General features: G+C 49.8%; 1 protein-coding gene across 1 annotated transcript; it reads left to right on the forward strand.

The window, feature by feature from the left end:
- The first annotated feature begins 303 nt into the window (after positions 1–303).
- LOC148222325 (axonemal central pair apparatus protein HYDIN-like) lies at positions 304–19,474 on the forward strand. Its single transcript, XM_088172240.1, has 12 exons — positions 304–392; positions 3,902–4,094; positions 5,189–5,288; positions 6,513–6,631; positions 7,787–8,010; positions 11,037–11,110; positions 12,633–12,865; positions 13,673–13,773; positions 15,003–15,138; positions 15,582–15,746; positions 16,615–16,767; positions 19,232–19,474. The coding sequence occupies exons 1-12, from the start codon at positions 304–306 to the stop codon at positions 19,472–19,474; spliced, it is 1,830 nt and encodes a 609-aa protein (XP_088028366.1).
- The last annotated feature ends 1,543 nt before the right edge of the window (positions 19,475–21,017 follow it).

A 21,017-nucleotide genomic window follows, 5' to 3' on the forward strand; every position in this document is an offset into this window, starting at 1 on the left:
GAGGTGCCCAGGACATCCTCACGCCGTACATACAGAGCTGTCAGGATGTGACAAATGTACTGATCCATGGAACTGCTAATACAGCTAAAAGCTGTGACACTTTCTAGTGCAACCTGTTGTTTGCTCTGCTCCTTGTGCTTCCATCAGCAAGTGAGCTGAGCAAAGACTCCTCATTGCTTTGTTCCAGGTGAAAAAAGCATCCAGACAAACCTTCACGGAGAAGCTGTAGATGCCAACATTGGGTTGAGCACATATTCCGTGAAGATTGGGAAGACTTTTATCAACACGTCAAACTATACAACCATGTTCATTGAGAACAGGAGTAACATCACAGCCCACTTCCAGTGGAAGACTTTTCCTACTGAGGAAGATGAGAATGAAGAGAAGAGGAGGTTGGTTTGAAAAATGCATTTCAATCAGATACATGGCCCAAGACTAAAACTAACATATGGCCTCAGGGGGGTGTTGGTGCTTTTGAATGGTTTAGGCCAAGTAAACCATCTCTGGCACTAGGGTGTGTGTCCTAGGCTTCAGGAGCTCAGCACTTAGCATTGCAGTTCCATGTCTATTCCAACCAAGGATGGCATTTTGGGAAGGAAAGGTTGATTGCAATGACTGGATTTCCGCAAGTTCTAATTGGGCTTTTGCCTCTCTAATCTTCTTCTACATGACCTGGCAACATCCTTAAACATTTCATGACTTGCCAGCCCCTCTGTCCTCTTTCTTTTTTTTGTTTTTTTTCCCCTTAGTTCCTTCAAAAGCTGCTTGCTCATCCAGGCTGGCTGTCTTGCCTGTCAGCTCGTCTTTCAGCACACAGGGACAGTCTGCTCCTGTGCCTTCAAGACTTCTTTCTTGAAGTATGTCCATCCTTCCTGGACCCCTTTGTTTTTAAGGGCTGTTTCCCAAGATACTCTCCAAACCAGTCTTTTGAACAGGCTGAAGTCTGCCCTCCAGAAGTCCAGAGTGGAAGTTTTGTTGATGCCCCTTCCTTGTTTCACCAAATATTGAGAACTCTATTATTTCATGGTCACTGCACCCCAGAGACAGTGGTGAGCAGATGAAGTTCATTAGTTATTAGGGAATTTCCTGGTGCTATCTAGTTCCTAGACCCCAGGGAGGCAGCAGACTCCCCTGTGGAATGAATCCAGTTGATACACAGGGCTCTCAGTTCCCCTTACAGGGGAGTCACCTACTACCACTACCCTTCTTTTCTTCTTAATACTTGAGGCTGTGATCTGTCTGGCAGATGAAGAGCAACTGGGAGACTTTCCAGACAGAATTTTTTCCTTAGTGCCATCTGCCTGACCCTCTGGATCCAGGGCCTCATACCAATCCTGTCAGGGCACCTGGGGAGGTGATGGGGGTCAGGATGGAATTTTCTTATCTCCCTAGCAGAGACACATTTCCATTCCCCACCGTCTCCTAGGTGTCCTCTTTCTGCCTGATCGCAAGAAGGGCAGAGCTCCTCAGACTCCAGTGAGCTTCTCTCAGGGTTGGAAGGGTGTAACTCCACCAGTTAATTTCTGTTTCACTCTCCCTAATGCTCCTCAGCCTTTGCACTTCTTCCTTGAGCTCTGCCACCAGACAGAGCAGATCATTCACCTGCTCACACTGCACGCAGGTGTCTCTTGCACTATCCTCTGATACTAACACCAGGCTCAGACCCTCCCTGCAGCCAGGGCCCTGGACAGCTGTGTCCTTCCTGGGGGGTTCTGTTTGAGTTAGTACACTCTTGCTGGCAGCAGCAATGGCTTTTAATCATTTGTTGTTGTGTTATGTTGTTTAATGTTAATTTTCCTTCTGTGTTGATGGTTCATCTCAGTTTCTTTCCCCTAAGTTAAGTGCATAATGGTTTTTCCCTTTCCCGCCCTTGTCCTAGTCAGTCATCCTAAACCCCTCCCCTTTATCTGGAACCTTCCCTGTCCCTCACCCTAAACCCTGCCCCACGGCATGTCAGTCCTTTGTAGCCCCTCCCTTTGTTCTAGAAGTTTCTGTGTCAATCATTCCCTCTTGCATTCATGATTGGTTGTATTGTATGTATCCCCACCCTCGGTTTGCCTTATTGGCTCAAGGTACCCCTTTCCCCGCCTTCTGTACCTCCCCCCGTTACCCGTTATTGGCCAGAGTTTTGTGCCTTCACCTTGCTCCTCCCCCGTACTTAAGCCGGTGTAGAACCCATTCTAACTGCCTTTTGCGGTTCCCCCTCCCCACCTCTGGCCTTGTTATCTTTTCCTTCAATAAATCCCTTCCCCCAGAACCGTAAAAGGTCTCTCCTGCGACTCTTTATCCCTCCCTGACGACTCGCCCAGGCGTAGCTGTTGCTACACCCCTTCTTCGGCTCCCGGAGTGGTGCCGGGGAGGGGCCACTCACCGACGTAGGCTTCCCGGAGCTAGCCGGTAGCCCAGGTGAGGTGGGCAGTGGGTGGAAGAAACGTCAATTTGTAAACCATTGCTGGGAAAAAAAAAAAAAAAGGCAGAAAGAGGAAAGAAAGAAAAAAAACATGCAATCACCTCACAACAAGCCAAAAGACACAACTCACTACACAAGGAGGGTGGGTGGCTGCTCCCTTTCTGCTCAGCCTGTTTGTGTGAGCTGCTGTGCAGAAACTGAAACAACACCGAGCAAACTGCTGTGCCAAAACTCCCGTGTGAAAACTTCTGTGCAAAACTACCGTGCCCAAATTGCCGTGGCAAGCCTCTGTTTCCTTCGGGCCAGGTCTCTCGCACTCCCCAGAGCCATTTTAAATTGCCTGCAAAGGACTGGGAGATCGAATGGCTGGAGAGAGGGTCCTTTAGTGCCCTGGGTTTCTTGGTTCTGCACTGTTCTCTATCTACTTACACAGTGTCTGACTTCCATACAAGCTCTCTGTGTTAAAAGAAAATCCCATTACCTTCTCTGGCTACTTCCCTCGGCTGTTTATTTCCATTTTTCCCACTTGCCTGGACCCCAGGTGATCTATTTTCCCCTCAGAAGCAACTAGGTTTCCTCAAGGTCAACTTCCAATTGCTTTTGGTTTTGTGGGTTTTTTCCCAATTACATCTGTCTTCATGCCAGTTAGACTGTCACGAGGACATTTTGTTCTTCCTGACTTCCAGTCTTAGGGATGGTTTTAGCTCCAAAGCCACTGTCCTGCTGTCACAGAAGCTTTTGGGATCGCAGAGCAGAGAGGACTTGTTTATGAGAGGAGATAGTGCAGGATCCTTTCCCTCTCAGGACATTCTACTACCATGTACTGGGATGGGACTCAAAAAGCTCTGGATCATGAAAAGGTCTCTCCAGGAGTTTGCTGTCTCCCTCCTGCACAACCAAGTCTCACCCCCTCTCAGAGCCTCTCTTTTCATGCATATAAAACCCTGAATGTCACTGAAGGGATGCAGTGCCTGAATTCATCCATTTCCTTTGGAAGTGCTCTGGGATGCTCTTGTGAAAGACAGAGCAGGGAACGGGGCAGGTCCAAAATGGAAGAAACAAAGAGTGATGATGCTGGTAACACATAGCTGCAACCCAGCATCGTCTCCCCTTCCCAGGAAAGTCCTGCAGTGGGTGCTCCGTGATCTTTATCTGCCTCCCCCGAGCAGCTCAGTGGTGGGAAAAGCCAGTTGAGGTGACTGGTGGATTCTCCCTCAGTTTTGGCAGAGGCTTTGAGCCAGGAGGTTCTCCTGAGGGATGCTGGCTTTCCAAAACTCTCCTGAGCTAGCAGATGTGGAGTAAATCTACCTGCTGTGCCAGTGGACAAGTTATCCTCTGATCCATTTGGGATCCCCATGGCTTGGGGTCAGCCCTTGCTGGGGAGCTGCTGCTGCTCCTCCTCCCCAGGTGCTCTCCTGCACTCACACTTCTCTCTGCAAGTATGTGGCTTATTAAACAACCTGCTGGCTTTGTCTCTCCCTGTGGCTGCAGGCAGTGCTATTTGCTGCAGCCACTGAAAGAGGTGCCACCGGACAACTTCATCGAGGAGGAAGATACAGAGCAGGAGGAAGGCTCTAGTGAAGATCACACTGCCCTCCTGAGCTACATGGTCCAGGAGGAGATGGAAAAGGTGCAAGAAGACCCCATGCTCTTCTTTGATGACATTTTTTCCATTGAGCCAATGGTAAGTGATCGCTGAGAACCGAATCTTCCTCCTCTTCCTCCTTCTCCTCCTCTTCCTCCTCCCACCCATCCTCCCCCGGCCCCATCCTGCCGGCTGCGGTCACTCGGCAGATCCTCAGCTGGCTCCATGTGCTGAGAGGGAAGACATGGAGTTTCTGGTGTGGCTGCAGAGCTCGCTGCTAAAAGCATTTCTGCCCTGCAGGCTCAAGGCAAGACTGGGAGCCTGACAAAGCCGAGCTCTGCTGCCAGGGCTCGAGCTCAAGGGCACTCGGTGCGTGTCCTTGCAGTGTCCACAGGGAGCAGTTATTGTAGGCAGGGGCTTCCCCGGCACGTGGTGCGTGGGGTTTAGCACAGGCTGTTGGAGCACTGCCAGTTCACATATTGACCTGAAGCATGCGTTGGGTCACTGGGAAAAGGAGGCCAAATTCAGCCCAAGGTTCATCACAGAAATGCCAATCCCTTCCTGTAACCATGACTTGCACTATTTCTGAGTCTCCCTTCCAGTGTCATCTGTAAGCCTGGACACAAAGGTGGAAGGTTGAAATGGGCCTCTTGAATTCTCTTGCACACAGGGACAGAAAACTTTTTCTTTTCTGTTTAGGCAAGCAAACCCCCCAAGTCCTCCCATCAACCAGAGCCTTGATTCTGAGTATTGGTATTGTGAGAGATGAGGAATGCCTGGTGGCTGCACAGTGCAAAATCCCTTCTCATCTTGGAGTAAAACCTAGAAAAATCCTAACGTCTGCTTTCTTTCAAAACAGGTTAAACTAATATTTTTATTTCCAAGGAAGGGTTCTCTTCTTGAGAAGAGCCACCAGTGCACAATGGCAGTTGCATACCACTGTAGGTAACAGCAGCATGATGTGACCAAGAGCCTGTGTCAGAGCAGTAGGAATGTTGTGGAGAGTGGGAGCTGATCAGCTGAGCATTAAGAGCTTCCAGCAGTGTGTTGAGCTGGGGTTTGAAGTGTTTCCTAGGGCTCCTTGTGTTGTTCACTCATCATTGATGCTCTAAATAAAGGCTTACGGGACTGTGGTTGAAAACAAGAAATGCGAAGTTTGAAGATTAATGCTTTGCTGTCTCTTTCTGATTTAGGAGGGAGAGATCAAGCCGAATTGTTCGGCCGAAATCAAGGTGACCTTTAAACCCCTAGAAGCACTAGGGTATCTAAGTGTGGCTTACTGCAGCATCTCAGGTACAGCTCCTTTCCCCTGCTTCTCTCACCCACAGTGAAGCCATGGTGCAAGGCCGAGCCCGCTGGGCTCCCCTGTAGCTGCTGGGAAGAGTCCCTGGTCAGCAGGGCAGTGCTGGCACATCCCCACTGTCCCTGCAGCTTCCATGGAGTCTCTCGTGCAAGGCCAGGGCTCAGAACACCTGTGTCTGGGTTACTGATCCCACAACAACGCAGGCAGTGCAGGGAAAAGTTTTCATGCTGTGACTTTGCCAGCATTTCCACAAAGGCCAAAGAGCTAGAGAGCAGAACAGCTTTAGTGAACCAGCACTAAGTCCCTCTAGACCACTGACCTCCAGGATGGCTCCATGTGACATGGATCCATCATCAGAGGGAAGGAGCTGAGTTAGAAATGTGCTCCCTGACCCTGGATCACATCCCACTGCCCAGACACCACCAGACCAGAGGTGGCTGAGCCCCACTGAGCCCAGGGTGTTTGTAGAAGGACCACCCTTGGCCAGCAGCTCCTTCTGTCCCTGTGTGGGAATTGTCCCCTGGCAGCTCTGGCTGTGGAAATAGAACACAGTGCTGAGTGTCAGAAGTTGAGGACTTTGGCAACAAAATCCTGTGCTACTGGGCCAGGTAGTTTGGCAATTGCCAAACTCTTTATGAGCTTTGTGCCTTCGGCGAATGGATTTCAAATCTCCTCTAAGTGCATGGGAAGGAAACCATAGAATCATAGTATGTTAAAGGTGGAATGGACCTTAAAGATCGTCTAGTGCCAAGGCCTGCCATGGGCAGGGACACCTCCCACTAGACCAGGTAGCTCCAAGCCCCATCCAGCCTGGCTTTGAACACTTCAGGGCTGGAACCTCCACAACTCCCCTGGGAACCTGCTCCAGTGTCTCACCAACCACACAGTAAAAAAATGTGTTCCTATTATCTAACCTAAATTTTCTTTCTTTCCATTTTACTCATGACTTCTTGGCCTGTCACTACAAGACATCAGAGATGTTTCAAACTCAGCAAACTGGTGGCTAAAATTGGAAAGCAGCCCAAGGAATGGGTTAGAAATTGGAAGTCAGCCCCAAGGGATATCTCCTGAGAGACGAGAAGGGTCCATATCTTCTCCTGCAGCATCAGGAGTTGGTTGCATCCGTCTCAGAGTCAGGGACTGGCATTGAGGCAGCCTTGAAAATACAGTATAACAGAGGGAATTTTTGTACTGAAATGGACATCTCTCCGCAGGCCGTGAGAGCAGGCTGCCCCTGCGCCTCAGAGGGCAAGGCCAAGGACCCTTGGTTGAACTCAGCTGTCGTGCACTGAACCTTGGGAACATTTTTGTCAACACCACCTACGTCTGTGAGGTGAGCAGCAGGGCTTGGGATGGATCCTGATGGCTCCTGAGGCAGCAGCAAGCCTGGTGGACCTGTGGAATTCCTGCCAACCTGGGCAGTTGTGAGCAGGGGATATTTGACGTTCTGGTCAAATCTGGGGGGTCACAAAGGTGTGTCTGTTGTTCATGAAACGCCAATCCCTGCTTTTGGGCAGCCTTCCTTAGGGATCAGCTGGGAGGCTTCCTGCAAAAGCGCTTGACACATGAAAGCAACACTGGGTCAAAAAGCTGCTTGTTCAGAGGCTTTTGTGGCAGCTCCAGACACAAGGCACCTTTGTACTGAGCTCTTCAGAAGCAGCTGGAACAAACTGGCCACGTTTGATCTTCAGTCCATGGCAAACAATTTTCAGTCAAGTGTCTCCTGCTTATTCCTGGAAGTCACAGGAAAGCCATCCAGCCTCCTGGCTCAGTGCTGGCCCTTACAAAGGCCTTGGGAGTTCTTCCCCTTGCTGACCAGTCCCTCACTTCAGCCTTGGTGCATCTCTGACTGTAGAAAGAGAAGACTGTCCCTGGGAATAAAGCAAAGGATTTTTCTACCTATTTGCCTCCCCCTCAATAGTGTCAAGTTTGCAAGAGAAAAAAAAACAGCAACTGAAAGAGCTTAAAAATGAGGCACTACATCATGCCAGACACTTTCAAGAGCCTGGATGTGGAAAGACATGCTGAGTTTTCTTACCAAAAGATGGTGCTGTCTATACATATGGATGCTCATGCCTCATTATCAATGTATTGTTTTCATGATATGGGAAAAGGTGAATAAGTTGATGGTACTGCTGGAGCTGTGCTAGCTGGGGCAGCAGCAGCTCTGTGGTGATTCACTGTGCAGCTGCAATCACCCCACATTGCTCTCAGGGCCAGGTCTGAATGAGCTTGGTGATGCTGACCAGAGGTGGACTGCTCTGTGTCCATGGGATAACCCCAGGGTGATTCCAGTTATGTGGAGTTACCACTGCTTTGCATGAAAACCCAAAGGCAGAACTTGTCCTGTTGTATTTTTTTGACTTCTGCCATTCAGCAGCACAAAGCATCTTCTGCCTTTCCTGGGTGTTAGTTGCATCATTAGACAGTAACTCACACCAAGGGAAGATTCCACATGTATTTCCATTTTATTTTCTTGCTGCTGCAGGTGACACTGATGAACCATGGAGCTATTGATGCTCCCTTCACCTATATCCAGACAACCGCAAACGTGGGCTACTGCTTCAAATTTGCACCTGAGGAGGGCATCATTGCACCAGGTGGGATCCAGACCATCCAGATCTCCTTCAATGCCACCGTAGCAGGGAGGTTTGAGGAAGAATTCCAGTTCTCCGTGGCTGGATCTCCTACGTCTGCAATCCTGACAATCAAGTAAGGGCTCTGGGAACTTGGTGGGCACATCTGCAGCTGTCTCTGCGACATCCCCCACCTGCCTCATTTTGGGGTTGAGCAGAAAAAAAAAGGTCTTGCCTGAGGCCTTAATCTCTGCTCTGATCCTGGCATTGCCTTCATGTGGGGGTGCCTGCTGCCATGTGTCGTACCTGGGAGCTGGAATGACTCCTCCCTGCAGGAATCTCCCTCTGCCTTGGGCCGTGGCAGGCAGTGGGATGGATCAGCTTTGGGCAGTAGCTGCTCTGGGATGTCCCACCTGAACACCCAGCAAGGCCCCGAGGGCGTTGGAGATGGGCCAGCCTGGGTGATTCGGCACCAGCAGCAGTGATTTTTAAAACTTCCCTTAAGAATCCATCCCAAACGGGCAGCAGCAGCCTCACCTCACCTGTCATGGCCATGCTGTGGGGGGCAGGCTGTGCTCCCAACTCCTGTGCAGAGAGTGCTCTGGTGCCTCCTTTCTACAGCCAGGAAAGGGCTGATCCCATGGGCATTATCCTGTAGGCTGGTACCATTGCAAGAGATAATCCTGGCCCAGCAAAAGGGAGAAGGGGTGATAACAGGGGAGGCAGAGCTCAGTCTCAGGACCACAGCAGCATGAGGGGCTTGTCCCTGCTAGCCTGAGCCATGTGCTGGTAGCATGATGTAGTGTAAGCAGGAAAGCTGATGCTGGCTGCTCTGGAGCTTTGGAGCTATCTGCTGCAGTTGGGAGGCCCTGACTCAAGGCAGTAAAGAAATGAAAGCAATCTGCAGTCGATTATACCAATAATATAAGGGAGATGGATAAAAAAGAACAAGAAAGTTATTGCTTAGCAAGAGAAAAGCGGTGAGTAGGTCTGTCCATAGTAGAGAAACAATTATGCTGGCTTTGTTTTTGGAGGAGAAGTACTGCTTTTCTATTTTGGGAATCGAGAGGGAACCTTTCACCATCAAATAATTGATTCTCCTCTGTCCCTCCCCCAAACTGGTCATGGGATGTTATTGCATAAGCAGCTTTGTCCTTGAGCAAGGGCAGGTGTCTCTTGTTGAGATGTGTAGAGCAGAGCCAGTGGCAGTCCTGTAAACACAACAGAAGGCACAGTTCACTGGTCCTTGATTTTTAACCAAAAGGCAGAGTAGGCATTGATTGGCATCAAGCATGAAATAAACTCGTGAGTGTTGTGCAGCTTCAAGTGCTCATTTCAGCGGATGTTGGTGACTTTTGGAGTCTGCTGAGATCAAGGACAGTGAGGTGGTGTGGTAGATTCAGGACATGCATGTCCTATTGCTCTTGGCTGTGCCAGCTGGTGCACTGGTGACAAGCTGGTCCTGTCCTGAACTGGTGCACCTCACTGGGTTCCTCTGAGAACGGCCTGTGCTTTTGGAGCCCAGAGCACGCTTGCTAAAAACAAAAAGTAGCTGAGAAAACAGGCAAAGGATGGGTCTTGGCATGGAAATCTGAGGGAAGGTTTCTTGGGTCTTGAAGGCAGTCCAAGGACAAAGACAAAACTGGGTTGAGGGCACAGGGTTAAATATGGGATGAAAGAGGCAGGTCTGAGGGTCAAGGTCCAATGGGGACAGGGAAAAGTGGTGCAGAGGAGCGACAGCCAAGCAGGGGAACCAAAAGAATAACAGGGGTGGAGCACTGCAGCAAATCAGAGCCAACAGAGATCAGGAAAGGGGAGAACATTCTAGGAGGAATACAAATAAGGTGAACAGGGGCTGAATAGGGGTGGAACAACTGTACAAACCGATAGAACTTAAGACATTAACATGTGCCTGCAAAGGCCTATGGGAGGGAGGAACTTCTCACCATAAGCTTAGAGTGCTGTTTCTCCTTGCCTTCTTCTGCCCCTCCAGAGCTGGTGTTCCAGCCCCAGGGGCAGACTCTTGAGCCTCCATACTTTCCTCTAGAATTCACCTGTTGACTGTGTAGAACTGTTGCTGCTGTTTTCAGAGAATGCTTGGGTTTTCATGTCTCAAAACTCTGTAATGATTGTGTGGGTCAAAATCTCCTGAGAAAGCTCCTCCATGGAACAGCAGTTGCAGCTAAGAAGTAGCAAAGCAGGAAAGGCTGGTTACAGAAGTTTGTAGGGACACTTTGTCACAATCCACTGTTAATACAGGCGGGAGTCCTGCTGCTTCATGTGATCTCAGGGGTGAAGAAGACACAACAGGGGACAACAATCAGTTTACTCAAAACAGTGCACTTTTATTGAGTGCCAACTACTCAGTGTTTGCAATAGAGGGGGGAAATATAAAAGGAAACAAAGTAAAGGGAGAGAGAGAGAAAGAGGGGAATGGGGGAACAGCTACCAACAGATGAGACGCATCCTCGTGGTCCGGCCAATAGACGTGTCTTCTGCAGGGACTTCTCAAAAATCTTCTTCAGACAGTCACTTTTTATAGTCTTTTTCCAAAGGGAGTGGTGTCCGGCCAAGAGGTGGGGAGATTTGTGGGCCATTGTGAGGTGCTCTGAGAAGCAGGTGCAGGCATACAGAACATGCAGTTTTCAGTTAGAGCCTGCTCAAAAGCATTGTACCGTGGACAGCACACACACAAACAATCACTTGGCAAGCATCCACCTCGACCAGGCCAGAACTCCTGTCCAGAAGCGGGTGGGAGTCCTCGGGGCCTTAGCCTCTGCCCTTGCGACAGTCGTGAGGCGTATGAGGGAAAAATTCCAGACCAACTCTTACACACCTTTATGTGCATCACATTACAGATGGGGAAACTAAGGCATGGAGCCATGTCTGAGTGTGTTTTCAGGGTCCTTCATGGGACTACCAACAACTCGGGGACTTTTCCTGCCTGCCCTGTGGCCAAAGCCCCATCAGTGGCTGTTGGTTGCATGCCACTGGGCTTTATCTGCCTCCTGTCCACGTGGACACTGTGCTGAGCACGTGGTGGTGTGTTGATTTGAAACCCACAGTGCCCCTGACCAGGTTTTATGCCCCAAGCCACGATAGCCAGACACTTTGCAATTCCCTTTAACCAATTCATTTCCTCCTCTGTCCTACTCATCGCAGGGGATGTGTCTCTGAACCTGAACCAACTTTACACTTCAATGTCAATGAGCTCGACTTCGGTGACATTTCCTTTGGTGAGTGTTCCCTGGGCTTGGGCACAGCGTGAGGGATCTGTGCATTCCAAAATGGACCATTTGAACATGAAAGCATCCATCACTCATGTTCTGCCACAGCAGCCTCTTCAGGGTGTGAACTCCAGGGCTGCTGGTGCCATTGTGAGATCAAAGAGTACCAAGGAATAGAAAGGGAGTATTTTCTGGTGTCTCTGTCCTGGTTTAAAAGACAGCTGTCTGCCAAGGAAGGCGGGAATCTTCCCGGAATAGAAAGATGACCCCCACACAGCCACAGCTAGCAGAAAGGAGCTGATGGAGAAAAGACGAGAGGGGTCTTCTGCATGGAGTTCTGATGGAGGTTTATTGTGGCCACACACTAAAGGGGTCCAGGAGCAGTAGAGCCAGAACAAAGGAGATTCAATGCTTAAGGCAAGAAGGGACAGACTAGAACACGAGGGTCCAATGGGCTGAGAACACAGGGATGGTACAAAGGTGGGGCAAAGGGCAACAACCAATAAGGAAACGGGGGTGGAACACTGTGGAAAATTTGAGGCAATGGCTAAACAGGGAATGGAGAATTTCCCCAGAACTGGGGAGGGCGTTAGGGATGACATAACTGTATATGTACATGTGTACATATGTGCATATGTATATATGTATATGTACATTAACATAGAGGAGCAAAGAACTGTGGGGAGAAACCCTTTTTGTTGTCCTGAGTTAAATGCCCTTTAGGCATGCTGTCCTTCCAGGGCATGGAGATTGGTATCTCCCTGGCAGGCCCCTGGGCCTCCACACCGCACCATACGTGGCTCTATCTCTGGCTTTCCAGTATGGAAAGCAAATCTCAGTGCTAAAGCAGAATAAAACCTTGCAGGCAGCAATCACAGTGAACATCATGGGTATGATGTCCCTGTTTGTTGGGTGAGATGGGACATGGCTCCTGATTGCTAATCTCGAAACAAGGCTCACGTTTGCCTCCAGCTGAGTGAACTCTGAGCCGTCACGTGCTTTGTCTGTTTGGCCCAAACCAAGAGATACCTTAAGGATCCTGCAGAGAGAAACTGCAGTAGGGTGCTTTGCATCACGTTCTAGTTCCTGATTCCATCCTCGTTCTTTTGCTGTAGCTTCTCTCAATGACAACTCACTGTTTATATCTCTTGAAAATGGTGGGAGTGTTGGCAGACTTAACAGGGAATTTTACAGCTTGAATTTTCAGAGTAAATGCTCGGTCTGGGTGCATACTCATCAGTGACAAATAACTCATGCTGATTTGGGGCAGGTGAGGGAGCTCCTCTCCATCAGAAAGAGAGAAGCTTGCAGTGTTCAGCAGGGCTAAGACTGGGCATTTTCAAGACTGCAGTCTGCAATCAGTGTCAAAGAGAGCTAAGTGACAATTAATTTCTCATGCAGCTTCTTTGGTGAGCTGTGGTTCAGATAATAAGGAGCTAAACCCCAATCACACTTTTATCCTAGCAGGATATTCCCACCAAGAGTCGTGACATAACTGGTGCCTAAATGGATATTTGTGTCCTTTTCCTAGGCTTTCCCTCCACCAAGACCTGCCGCCTCACTAACCCCTCCCCAGTGCCCCTGAGCTTCAAGCTCCGCATGTCTGACGACGGCACGCAGCCTGCTGTTAGTAGCTTTGACCAAATACGCAACGACAGCGACCCATCCTGGACAGAAGGAATTCATTTTTATGTGGAGCCAAGGGAGTTTACAATGAATCCCAAACAAGGGACCATCCCTCCCCAGGGACACCAGGATATCGAGGTATGGGAAGAGTCCAGCAATACGTGCTTCAGCACCAGGGCTGAAGCTTCACTGCAGTGTGGGAGGGCTTTAGCTCTGCTGCCAGCTTTGAGCATTGTGTGAGGAAGAGATCTGCACTGGCCTGAGGCCTCTGTTAGCTGCCTTACTCGGGATATTCCTCAAGGAGCACTGTTTGGTTTCCAAAACCATATGCCGAGATCACATACCATATAGTCAAGTACTGAAGCCATTCTTGGGGTTTTGAGAGTAATTTCTTTGATTGCAAACGGGCAGAGGAAGGATGAGGACAGAGGGTGGCAGCTAGAGAGATGCCATTGTATAAAGCAGTTTCCTTTTGTTCTTGGTTTGGCTTCTGCTGTCCTGGGGAGCAGAATGATTTGTGTTCCCTGCAGGGATCTCCAGAAGAGACAAAACATTCTGCAGCTACGAACTGCCCAGCACTTGCTTGGCCACCCTTTGCCCTCAGCTTCCTGCTGTAAAGCTCATTCTGTGCAAGTCAGCAGATTTCCTCTGCATTTACGTCATTGTAGTTAGATGAAAAATTGGCGCCTTAATTTGAATACAGTGGTGTGGAAAGCTTTAGTCTAATGTTTTCATTTAGCTGACCCTGATAGCAAGGTGTGTTGATCAAATCTGGTATTGCCAGAAAGCTTTTGTTACTCTCACAGACTGTGCTCTACACATGGACCAGCAGAAGAATTAAGGCCAAATCCTCCCTTTCCTTATCACGCAACAAGAACTGGAGAATATCACATGTGGGTAATGAGCTTTTTAAAGGAAGAATTCACTGCTCTTCTCTTCCACCAGGTGACCCTGTGTTCCAACACCGTGATGGAATTCTACCGGAGAATGCTGGTGGACCTGGAGGGTTTTGGCAGTGGAGTGGCATCACTGAGCATCACGGCCAGGTACCAGCACTTCCCTGGCCTCCCCCAGCACACTGCCTTGACCAGGGTTTGCTGGCTCAGCTCCCATGTTTAATGGCCTCATGTTCTGCCCAGCTGCATGTGAGAACAGCAGTGCTTGGAAAGCAGCCTGTGGTGAAAAGCACCGCTGCTCACAGCCCAGCACGGTCCTGGGCCTTTTTCTAAAGGGACCAGGAATGATATAATTTCTTGGCCTGGTTTTTGGTGCTTGAGGTGCAACAAATTTCCCGAGGGCCTCCTCTCCTTCTTCCTGCAAGAGGTGGAGTTGTGCTGGCTTGCAACCACCCTGCATTGCTTTGGGACACACCAAGCAGCTGCTGAGAGTCAGGGTCTGCTTCTGTTCATGAGGGCACGTGACAGCGGGGAAGTGGCTCACAGCAAGAGTGGTGAGGGCAAGATCTTACGAGGGATAAACAGCCCTTGATGTGGCAGGCCAGCTCTCGTTTTTCTCCTTCCCTCTGCTTCCCATGTTGAAGCTTTAATGTTCTCAGACTTAAACCAAAACTTGTTCTTGCTGCAGCCAAATTCTATCTTGCTATGCCACTGTGAGCATCAGTTTATGACAAGAGGGATGCAGTTCCCTGGTGCTCTTCCCTCTCCCAGGCAGAGCCATCCAGTCAGTGCCTGGGCTGCAGTTTCGTTAAGCAGGTGTAAAATTGGGGACAGGCAGTGCATGGACCTGTGAGGGACTGAGAGAGCTGTAGGAACTGGGAGGGGGTGATCACCCACTCTGTAGGGCAGGTGGTGTGCCGAGCCCTCCAAGGCTGGGGCAAACAGCTGAGTTCTCAGGCAGGGCAACAGTGCCATGGGAGAGAAGGGAGTCATTTCTACTGACACACTAGTTGTGTGTTCCTTGAGCCTTAGTGAGCACTGATCCTTTTTGGGAAGGCTCCCTCAGAGCTCATGGATCACTGGGACTGTTACAGGAGTCCTTGCAAGCCTTCTTGGGTAAAGGAGGGGCTGAGGCAGCTGTGGGACAAAGTGCTCTGCCTAGGGCACTTGGCAGCCTCTGGCTGCTGCCTCTCAGGGTTTGCCCCTCCTTGACAAGACATGTTTGAGTGGGAAGACTTTGAAGGCAATTGATCACTGTAGGGCTGTTAAATGTCTGTTTGACAGTGACAAATGTATTATGCTCCATTTCACAATCTTCGGGGGTAAACGTTCTCCGTTCCCTCAGTATCTCTGATTCTCTTGGGTTCATCTCTGCCCAGATGTCTCGTTCCTGAGCTGCGAGTGTACCCCCACATGCTGCTGTACGATGAGTGCCGCCCGAAGGTGCCATATGAGAGGAAGTTCCTCGTTGTGAATGACACCGACCTTCCTGGCTGCTACGGGCTTGTTCCCCAGGTTTGGCATCGCATCCACCTCCTCGTCGCAAAGATGACTGAGGAGATTATTAGGGGGAAAAAGGGTTTGGATAAGACCTTGCTGGTTTCAGTCTTAAAGATCTGCTGAGAACAGGATCCTACATGAATGCAAACTTTAGGATGAAGTTTAACCTCCTGAAGAAACAGTTTATGTTCTAGTCTGCAGGGAGTTTTCTTGTGGGAGATCTTAGAGGGTTGTGAAAAGCTGCTGCCAGCCCAGACACCAATGCCTGTGCTGGCAGCCTCCTTGCAGGAGCCCTGAGAATGCTAAGCCTACAATTCTTGCATCTTCTTTGTGCCTTTTACCTTTGTCCTGGGGATTTTTAAAAATGTGTGTCAGTTGCTGTTATGGTGGATGTTAAGGAGTTTATAAAGTTTCTTCAGAGGTCTCTCTGAAATTGCATTTGATTCTGTCCCTTCTAGAAACGCATGGAGGACACTCCTGTGTTCTACTCCAGCCCCCAGCCCTGTGGGATTGTCCAGCCTCACAGCATTGCAGAGATTCCAGTTGTACTCGAAGTCCAAACATTGGGCGAGCATCGCACCAGTGTTGTTATCGGCGTGTTCGGGGATGAGAGAAACCCACGGGTGAGTGCGAGGGGAGATGTGTGCCTTTGTGCAACTCGTCCTGCCAGGGTGCAAAGTGTACAGGGATTCTTCTGGGGAAAACAGGCACAGGCTGCTGTGGAGGCCAGAAGGGATTGGTGGTGTAAATAGCTCATGCCTTACATTACAGCTGGTAATCTCAGTGTCTGACACAGAATGTAGTTCATCTAAGCTGGAATTGAGGGTCATTTTAATTGACTAACCTTTAAAATGCTATTAACTTTGGAAACATCGGTTTTAAAATGTCTTCTCCTCTCTCTGAGCACAAAAGAGGATGTGAAAGACTTCTGGGAACCTTGAGCTTCCTGTAAAAGAAGGGAAAGCTGGCAGTTGAAGAGTAGTTGCAAGGATTTAAACGTGTATTACAACATATGGAAATGATGATGCCAAATTCCCTGGATGACACCAAACATCTGAACCTGGGCCATTGTGGCACTGCATGTAAATCAGTCAACAGGAAGGACAGGCAGTGCCGGCTGTGCCAGGGAATCTGAAGTTTGACAAAACAGTTGCTTTCAGGCTGCTTACCTTAAAGAGGAGGGTTTCTCCCCATCAGAATAACCAGTTGTTTAACTGTAGCCTGCTCTTAACCAGAGATTTCTTGCAAAGCTTTTACCTTGGGATCAATAATTTGTAGCTTGAAAGTTTCTCTTACCTTAATCCTTTTTAATTTAGAGATGAGTATGTCATTTTTTTTTCCCCAAAAGCCCAGCATTTCAGCTGGAGAGTGGTAGCTGTCCCTAAAGAAATAACTTGAGAGGGGTTGAGCTGTTTAAGCTTTTTTTAGGTTTCCGTGTTGTGGTTTGTTTTGGTTGTTAAAAACATCTTTCTCACCTGCTTCCTGGAACAGAGTGTAGTATTACAGAGCACTGGACGGCTGGCAGACATCTACCCAGTTCCAAGGCTGATAGAGTTTGGCAGGATCCCAGCGCTACAGCCTAAATCACAAACTTTTAGCCTCTTCAATGAAGGTCTTGTCCCTAGAGACTTCAGGATAGAGACAGTAAGTATCTGGGGGGCTGTTTTCCAGGGAAATGGACTGGTCAGAAGCAGCCATGACTTGGTTTTTATATGCAACATTTCCGTATCACCCTGTGTGAGAGGAGGCAAGATACTCCAATATTCCATCTGAGCGAGGCAGGAAGAGCCTGGCTCTGGAGGTTTTATCTGAGGGGCACCCCTCAGTGAAATCAGGTGCAGAGATGTTGGAGCAGAAATTAGTCTGGATTGTGTTGACAAGTTCTCCCTTAATTTTAGGCAAGGTCTTTAGCTGTGCGTGTCACATTTTTGGAGCTCTGAGATCAGGAGAAAGCTGTGGTCCTGTGCTCCCCAGAGAGCATGGATTTCCCTGTGGTTTCCCTGTTCCATCTACGTTTGCTTTGTGCCAAACTGCTGTTAATACTAGAGAGCCGAGTGCGAGGTGTGTCCTCAGGCTGCTCGTGAGGAGGCAATTTTCACATCTCCTGTGGGTCATGCCAGTTGGGCTGTCCACACAAAGCCCCGTGTGGGGGTAGACACCCCACAGCCTGTGACCTCTGTGCCTGACGTGGTGCCCGAGTTCCCCAGCTAGCTCCTGAGCCCACGCCGAGAGTGGCTGCTCCCTGACCAACAATGGTCTGCACAGCAGTAGAGCAGGGCTTGCTCTCTACAGCACACAGATACATTGAAGCACCGAGGACAGAGGCAAAGACCAGAGAGGGAACTTTTGCGTGGAATCCCAGGCGATCCATTCCAAGCAGGGCTCAGGGACAAAAGACACACACTGCCTGTGCGGGGGACTTTTCTACAGGGGAGGTTCTAGGGGAGGGTACAAACTCTCAACCAAGAGGGGGAAGACTGGGGAGGAGCACGAGGCAGGGTTTCCAGTACTTTAAGCAGTGAGGAAACATAGCGGGAGGGAGCAATTTAAACAAACCAATGGGGCTTCCAAGATTAGGGGATTTCTGCAGGGGATTTCCAAGCAGGGGGTTGGCACAAGCAGAGATTGACAGCTTGGCAGGGGAAAGGGGCAAAGAATATTCCACAAGAGGCAGGTACAATGTGGGATTGACAATTCAGGAGCAGGAGGCACAGAGAACATTCTATAAGAAAGGGTAGGTCTTAGGGAAGATTGACACCTGGGTAAGAGGGTACAACTTAGGCTAAACCTACAACCTAGGGGGAACAGGAGCAAACCATTTAAGAAAAAACACACCTTTGGGGAGCAGCTGCTGAGAAAGGCTGCTTAATATGTGGAGGCTGCATAGGGCAGAAGGAGCTGGTGTTGCTCCCCTGGCATGGGGAGCAGGGCTGGTGCAGCCAGGAAGGGCTTGTAGATGGGGGCTGGGGCTGGGTTGGGATGTCTGCTTGGAGGGGGAGACCTTTGAGGAGCTGGAGGTTTGTTCTTCTTCATGCTGGGTGCGTTGAACTTGTGGAGCTGGATACAACCTGATACTGTGGACTTCAGTCCGTGGATAAAGCATCAGAGCGTGTGGGAGAGTCCAGGCTCAGCCTCCTGAGCCAAGGAAGAGGGGCGTGAACTTTTCCTCTTGCTGCTTTTCCAGCTGTTTGGGGGATAAATGCAACCTTAAAGTGAGGGATTTTTCCAGGACAGCTTTCTCTAACTCCACAATGAAATTCTGCTTTCAGCCTCTGCAGGGAGCAATGCACCTTGGCTGGCTGGGCCTGGCATGTAAAGGATGGGTTTCACATGCTCGTACCAGGGCTGGACCTGCAGAGCTGTGTTTGTGCAGCTGTGCTGCTGCAAGGCCTTTCCCCCTCCCCGGGGCTCTCTTGCCCAATCCATGAAGTCCATGAGAAAGCAGATGACAAGAGTTCTTGGGAAGAGTGGGCCATGCCCACCCATGACATGTCATTCAGTTTTCTTCTGCTTCCTGCTTTCCTGCTCGGCTGTAACCATTCAGAGGTGACTTTTCCAAAGCAGAGGGCACTGGGGCACCTCTCTACAGCTGATGATCAGTGGGAAGTGAGGGCTTCAGTCCTTTAGGGGATGTTGAGAAGCACTGATGGCCCCTCGGGAAAGAATAGTCTGGTGTTGGGGTATTGCTCAGCTGGCTTTGCAGGCTTATTCTTCAGGCTCTCAGCAGTGTCCTCCAGCTGTGTGGTTTCTGGAATGGCATTTGAGCAGTCCTGGCTTCCTCGGGCCTTAAGCCTTTGTAAGAAGCCAGGAGAGAGAAAGCAGCTTTCCTTGACACATACTCCAGAGAAAGACTGGGAAAGGAACACTCTCCTGAGGATAGGTGTCCTTTGGGTCGGGTAAAACTGGCTTAATTAGGTGAGTCCATTAAAGGAGAGGAAAATACAGGTGGTATAAGCTCTGCTGTTGCCTGATACTGCTGCTTAAATTTAGGGAAATTGAGCCTTTACGATTTTTATCCTCCCCTCTTTAGTCTTTCCTTTTCTTATATAGCACAAGACAGCAGGCTGTATGGTTTCCATCCTACATGCATATTATGCTTGTCTTACAGGTTTGCAAACCCCACTGCTACATTATTGAACCCAGACAAGGAGTGATCCCCACTAGGGGCAAGATTCCTGTGACTATCACAGCAACCCTGGATGACGCTGGGCTTGTTGCTGACACTGTCCAGCTGTTCATTGGGAACAGCCTTTGGACCACATTTATGTTGGTGGCTGTGGGCACTGGCACCAAAATTGTCACAGACAAACCATTCGTCCCAGAGCTCAGCTTGGGATGCCAATTCAGGTAGGAGATCTCTCCACTCCCACCTCTCCTCCTGTCTCAACAAGGAGCAGTTCCACTGCTCTCAAGGAAACATTCCTGATAAATACCTGGTAGAGCTGCAGAGTTTCTAGCGTTGGGCACTGTGCTGGCTCATCACTGGCCGGGTGTGCCCCTTGGTGACTCAAATCTCACCTTTTTGCTTGCCTTCTCTGTCTTTTCCTCTCCCACTGTGCTTTTTGCATCCCCACAAGGTTTTAATCCCTGTCCTCTGTAGTCCCTCGATGCAAGCAGTTGCAGCTGCCTGCACCAGTGCTACTTCAGTGCCATCATCGCTGGGCTGCCTTTAGAACAGACCTGCTCCAGCCTGGATTAAGAAGGGCTGGATCAAACCATTTCTCAGTTCAAGGCACCAGCACCCACCCAGCAGCTGCATCCTGACCAGGAGCTACTCGTGCAGGTGTCCCTTCCTCCCACAGCAGGTCCCTGTTCATAGCTATGTTATTTTCCAGGTATGAGCATTACCCACCTAAGTTCAAACCCCAGCCACCAAAGGAGAAGAGAACGAGTTTGGATTACTCGTTTCAAATGAGACGCTTCAAGATTAGAAATGGGGAGGACCCAGCCACACCCCTGAGAGAATCGTGGGATCCTGCCCAGTCTTTAGGAGCAGAGGTAGATTTTCTTGTACACTACTGCTTGTGTTGCCTCCCCACCTTACCACCAACAAGTAATGCTCTTGCTGACCTCCCTTTTTGCTGCCCTGCTGTCCTGTGCCTTGAGAATGGGCTGGGCAGCAGAGCCAGTGGTTGGACATGAGGTGTGTGGGAGGGAGAAATAGGAGAGTTTTCCTTGGAGAAGACTGCTGAGATCCTGCAGACCTGTGTTGAGTGTGGGATTTTTTTGCCATGTTTTCTTCACAATGTAAGATGAGGCTTTTATCTGCATCATGATGACAAGACCTCCAGCTTCCTTCCCAGAGCAAGCTGTGATGAGTCCTGATCTCCATGTAGCCTCTTCCCAACCCAGCCAGACCACCTGTTTCCAGGTGTCTGCTTTCACCTGACAGCTGGTATTGCAGTGGTGGCCCTGAAGCTGTCTTACAAACGGAGACTTTGCAAAAGTGGCTGTCTCTTCCTCCTAGCATAGAAAATGGCTTGTTTTTCAGGTGCCGCCACATACTTGTGAAAAGTATTACGTCCCACTAGGTTTGGGGGGATTCAGGTTATCCGCGGATGTACCACAGAGTGCCCTCGAAGTGGAGAGAGTAAGAGGGAATCTCTCTCTTCCACATTTTCAGTGTGGCAAGCAGGGCTGTAGCTCCCAGTCCCATTGGTGGCCCTCAGCATTGCACACAGAGGGGCCTCACATCCCTCCAGACCCATCACAAAGCGCTGCTGAAACAACTGGTTGTTGGAAAGGCTGTGCAGGACATGTAGGGCTGCCCAAGGATGCTGTGCAGCACCTATGGAGGGCATTGCTCCCCCTGGACCTCATCAGGTGGTCCATAGGAAATTTTTGCAGGAGCTTTTGCTGTAGCACCTTGAGAATGCAGCATATATGTCAGAGAG

Source organism: Sturnus vulgaris, chromosome 12 (genome assembly GCF_052056855.1).
Source record: "Sturnus vulgaris isolate bStuVul1 chromosome 12, bStuVul1.hap1, whole genome shotgun sequence".
In the NCBI taxonomy this organism is placed as follows: domain Eukaryota; kingdom Metazoa; phylum Chordata; class Aves; order Passeriformes; family Sturnidae; genus Sturnus; species Sturnus vulgaris.

Coding starts and splice junctions, on each gene's coding strand:
- LOC148222325 (XM_088172240.1), top strand. CDS start 304: ATGTTCATTGAGAACAGGAGTAACATCACAGCCCACTTCCAGTGGAAG. Junction 6,632..7,786: donor ACACCACCTACGTCTGTGAG/GTGAGCAGCAGG, acceptor TTGCTGCTGCAG/GTGACACTGATGAACCATGG. Junction 16,768..19,231: donor GAGACTTCAGGATAGAGACA/GTAAGTATCTGG, acceptor CTTGTCTTACAG/GTTTGCAAACCCCACTGCTA.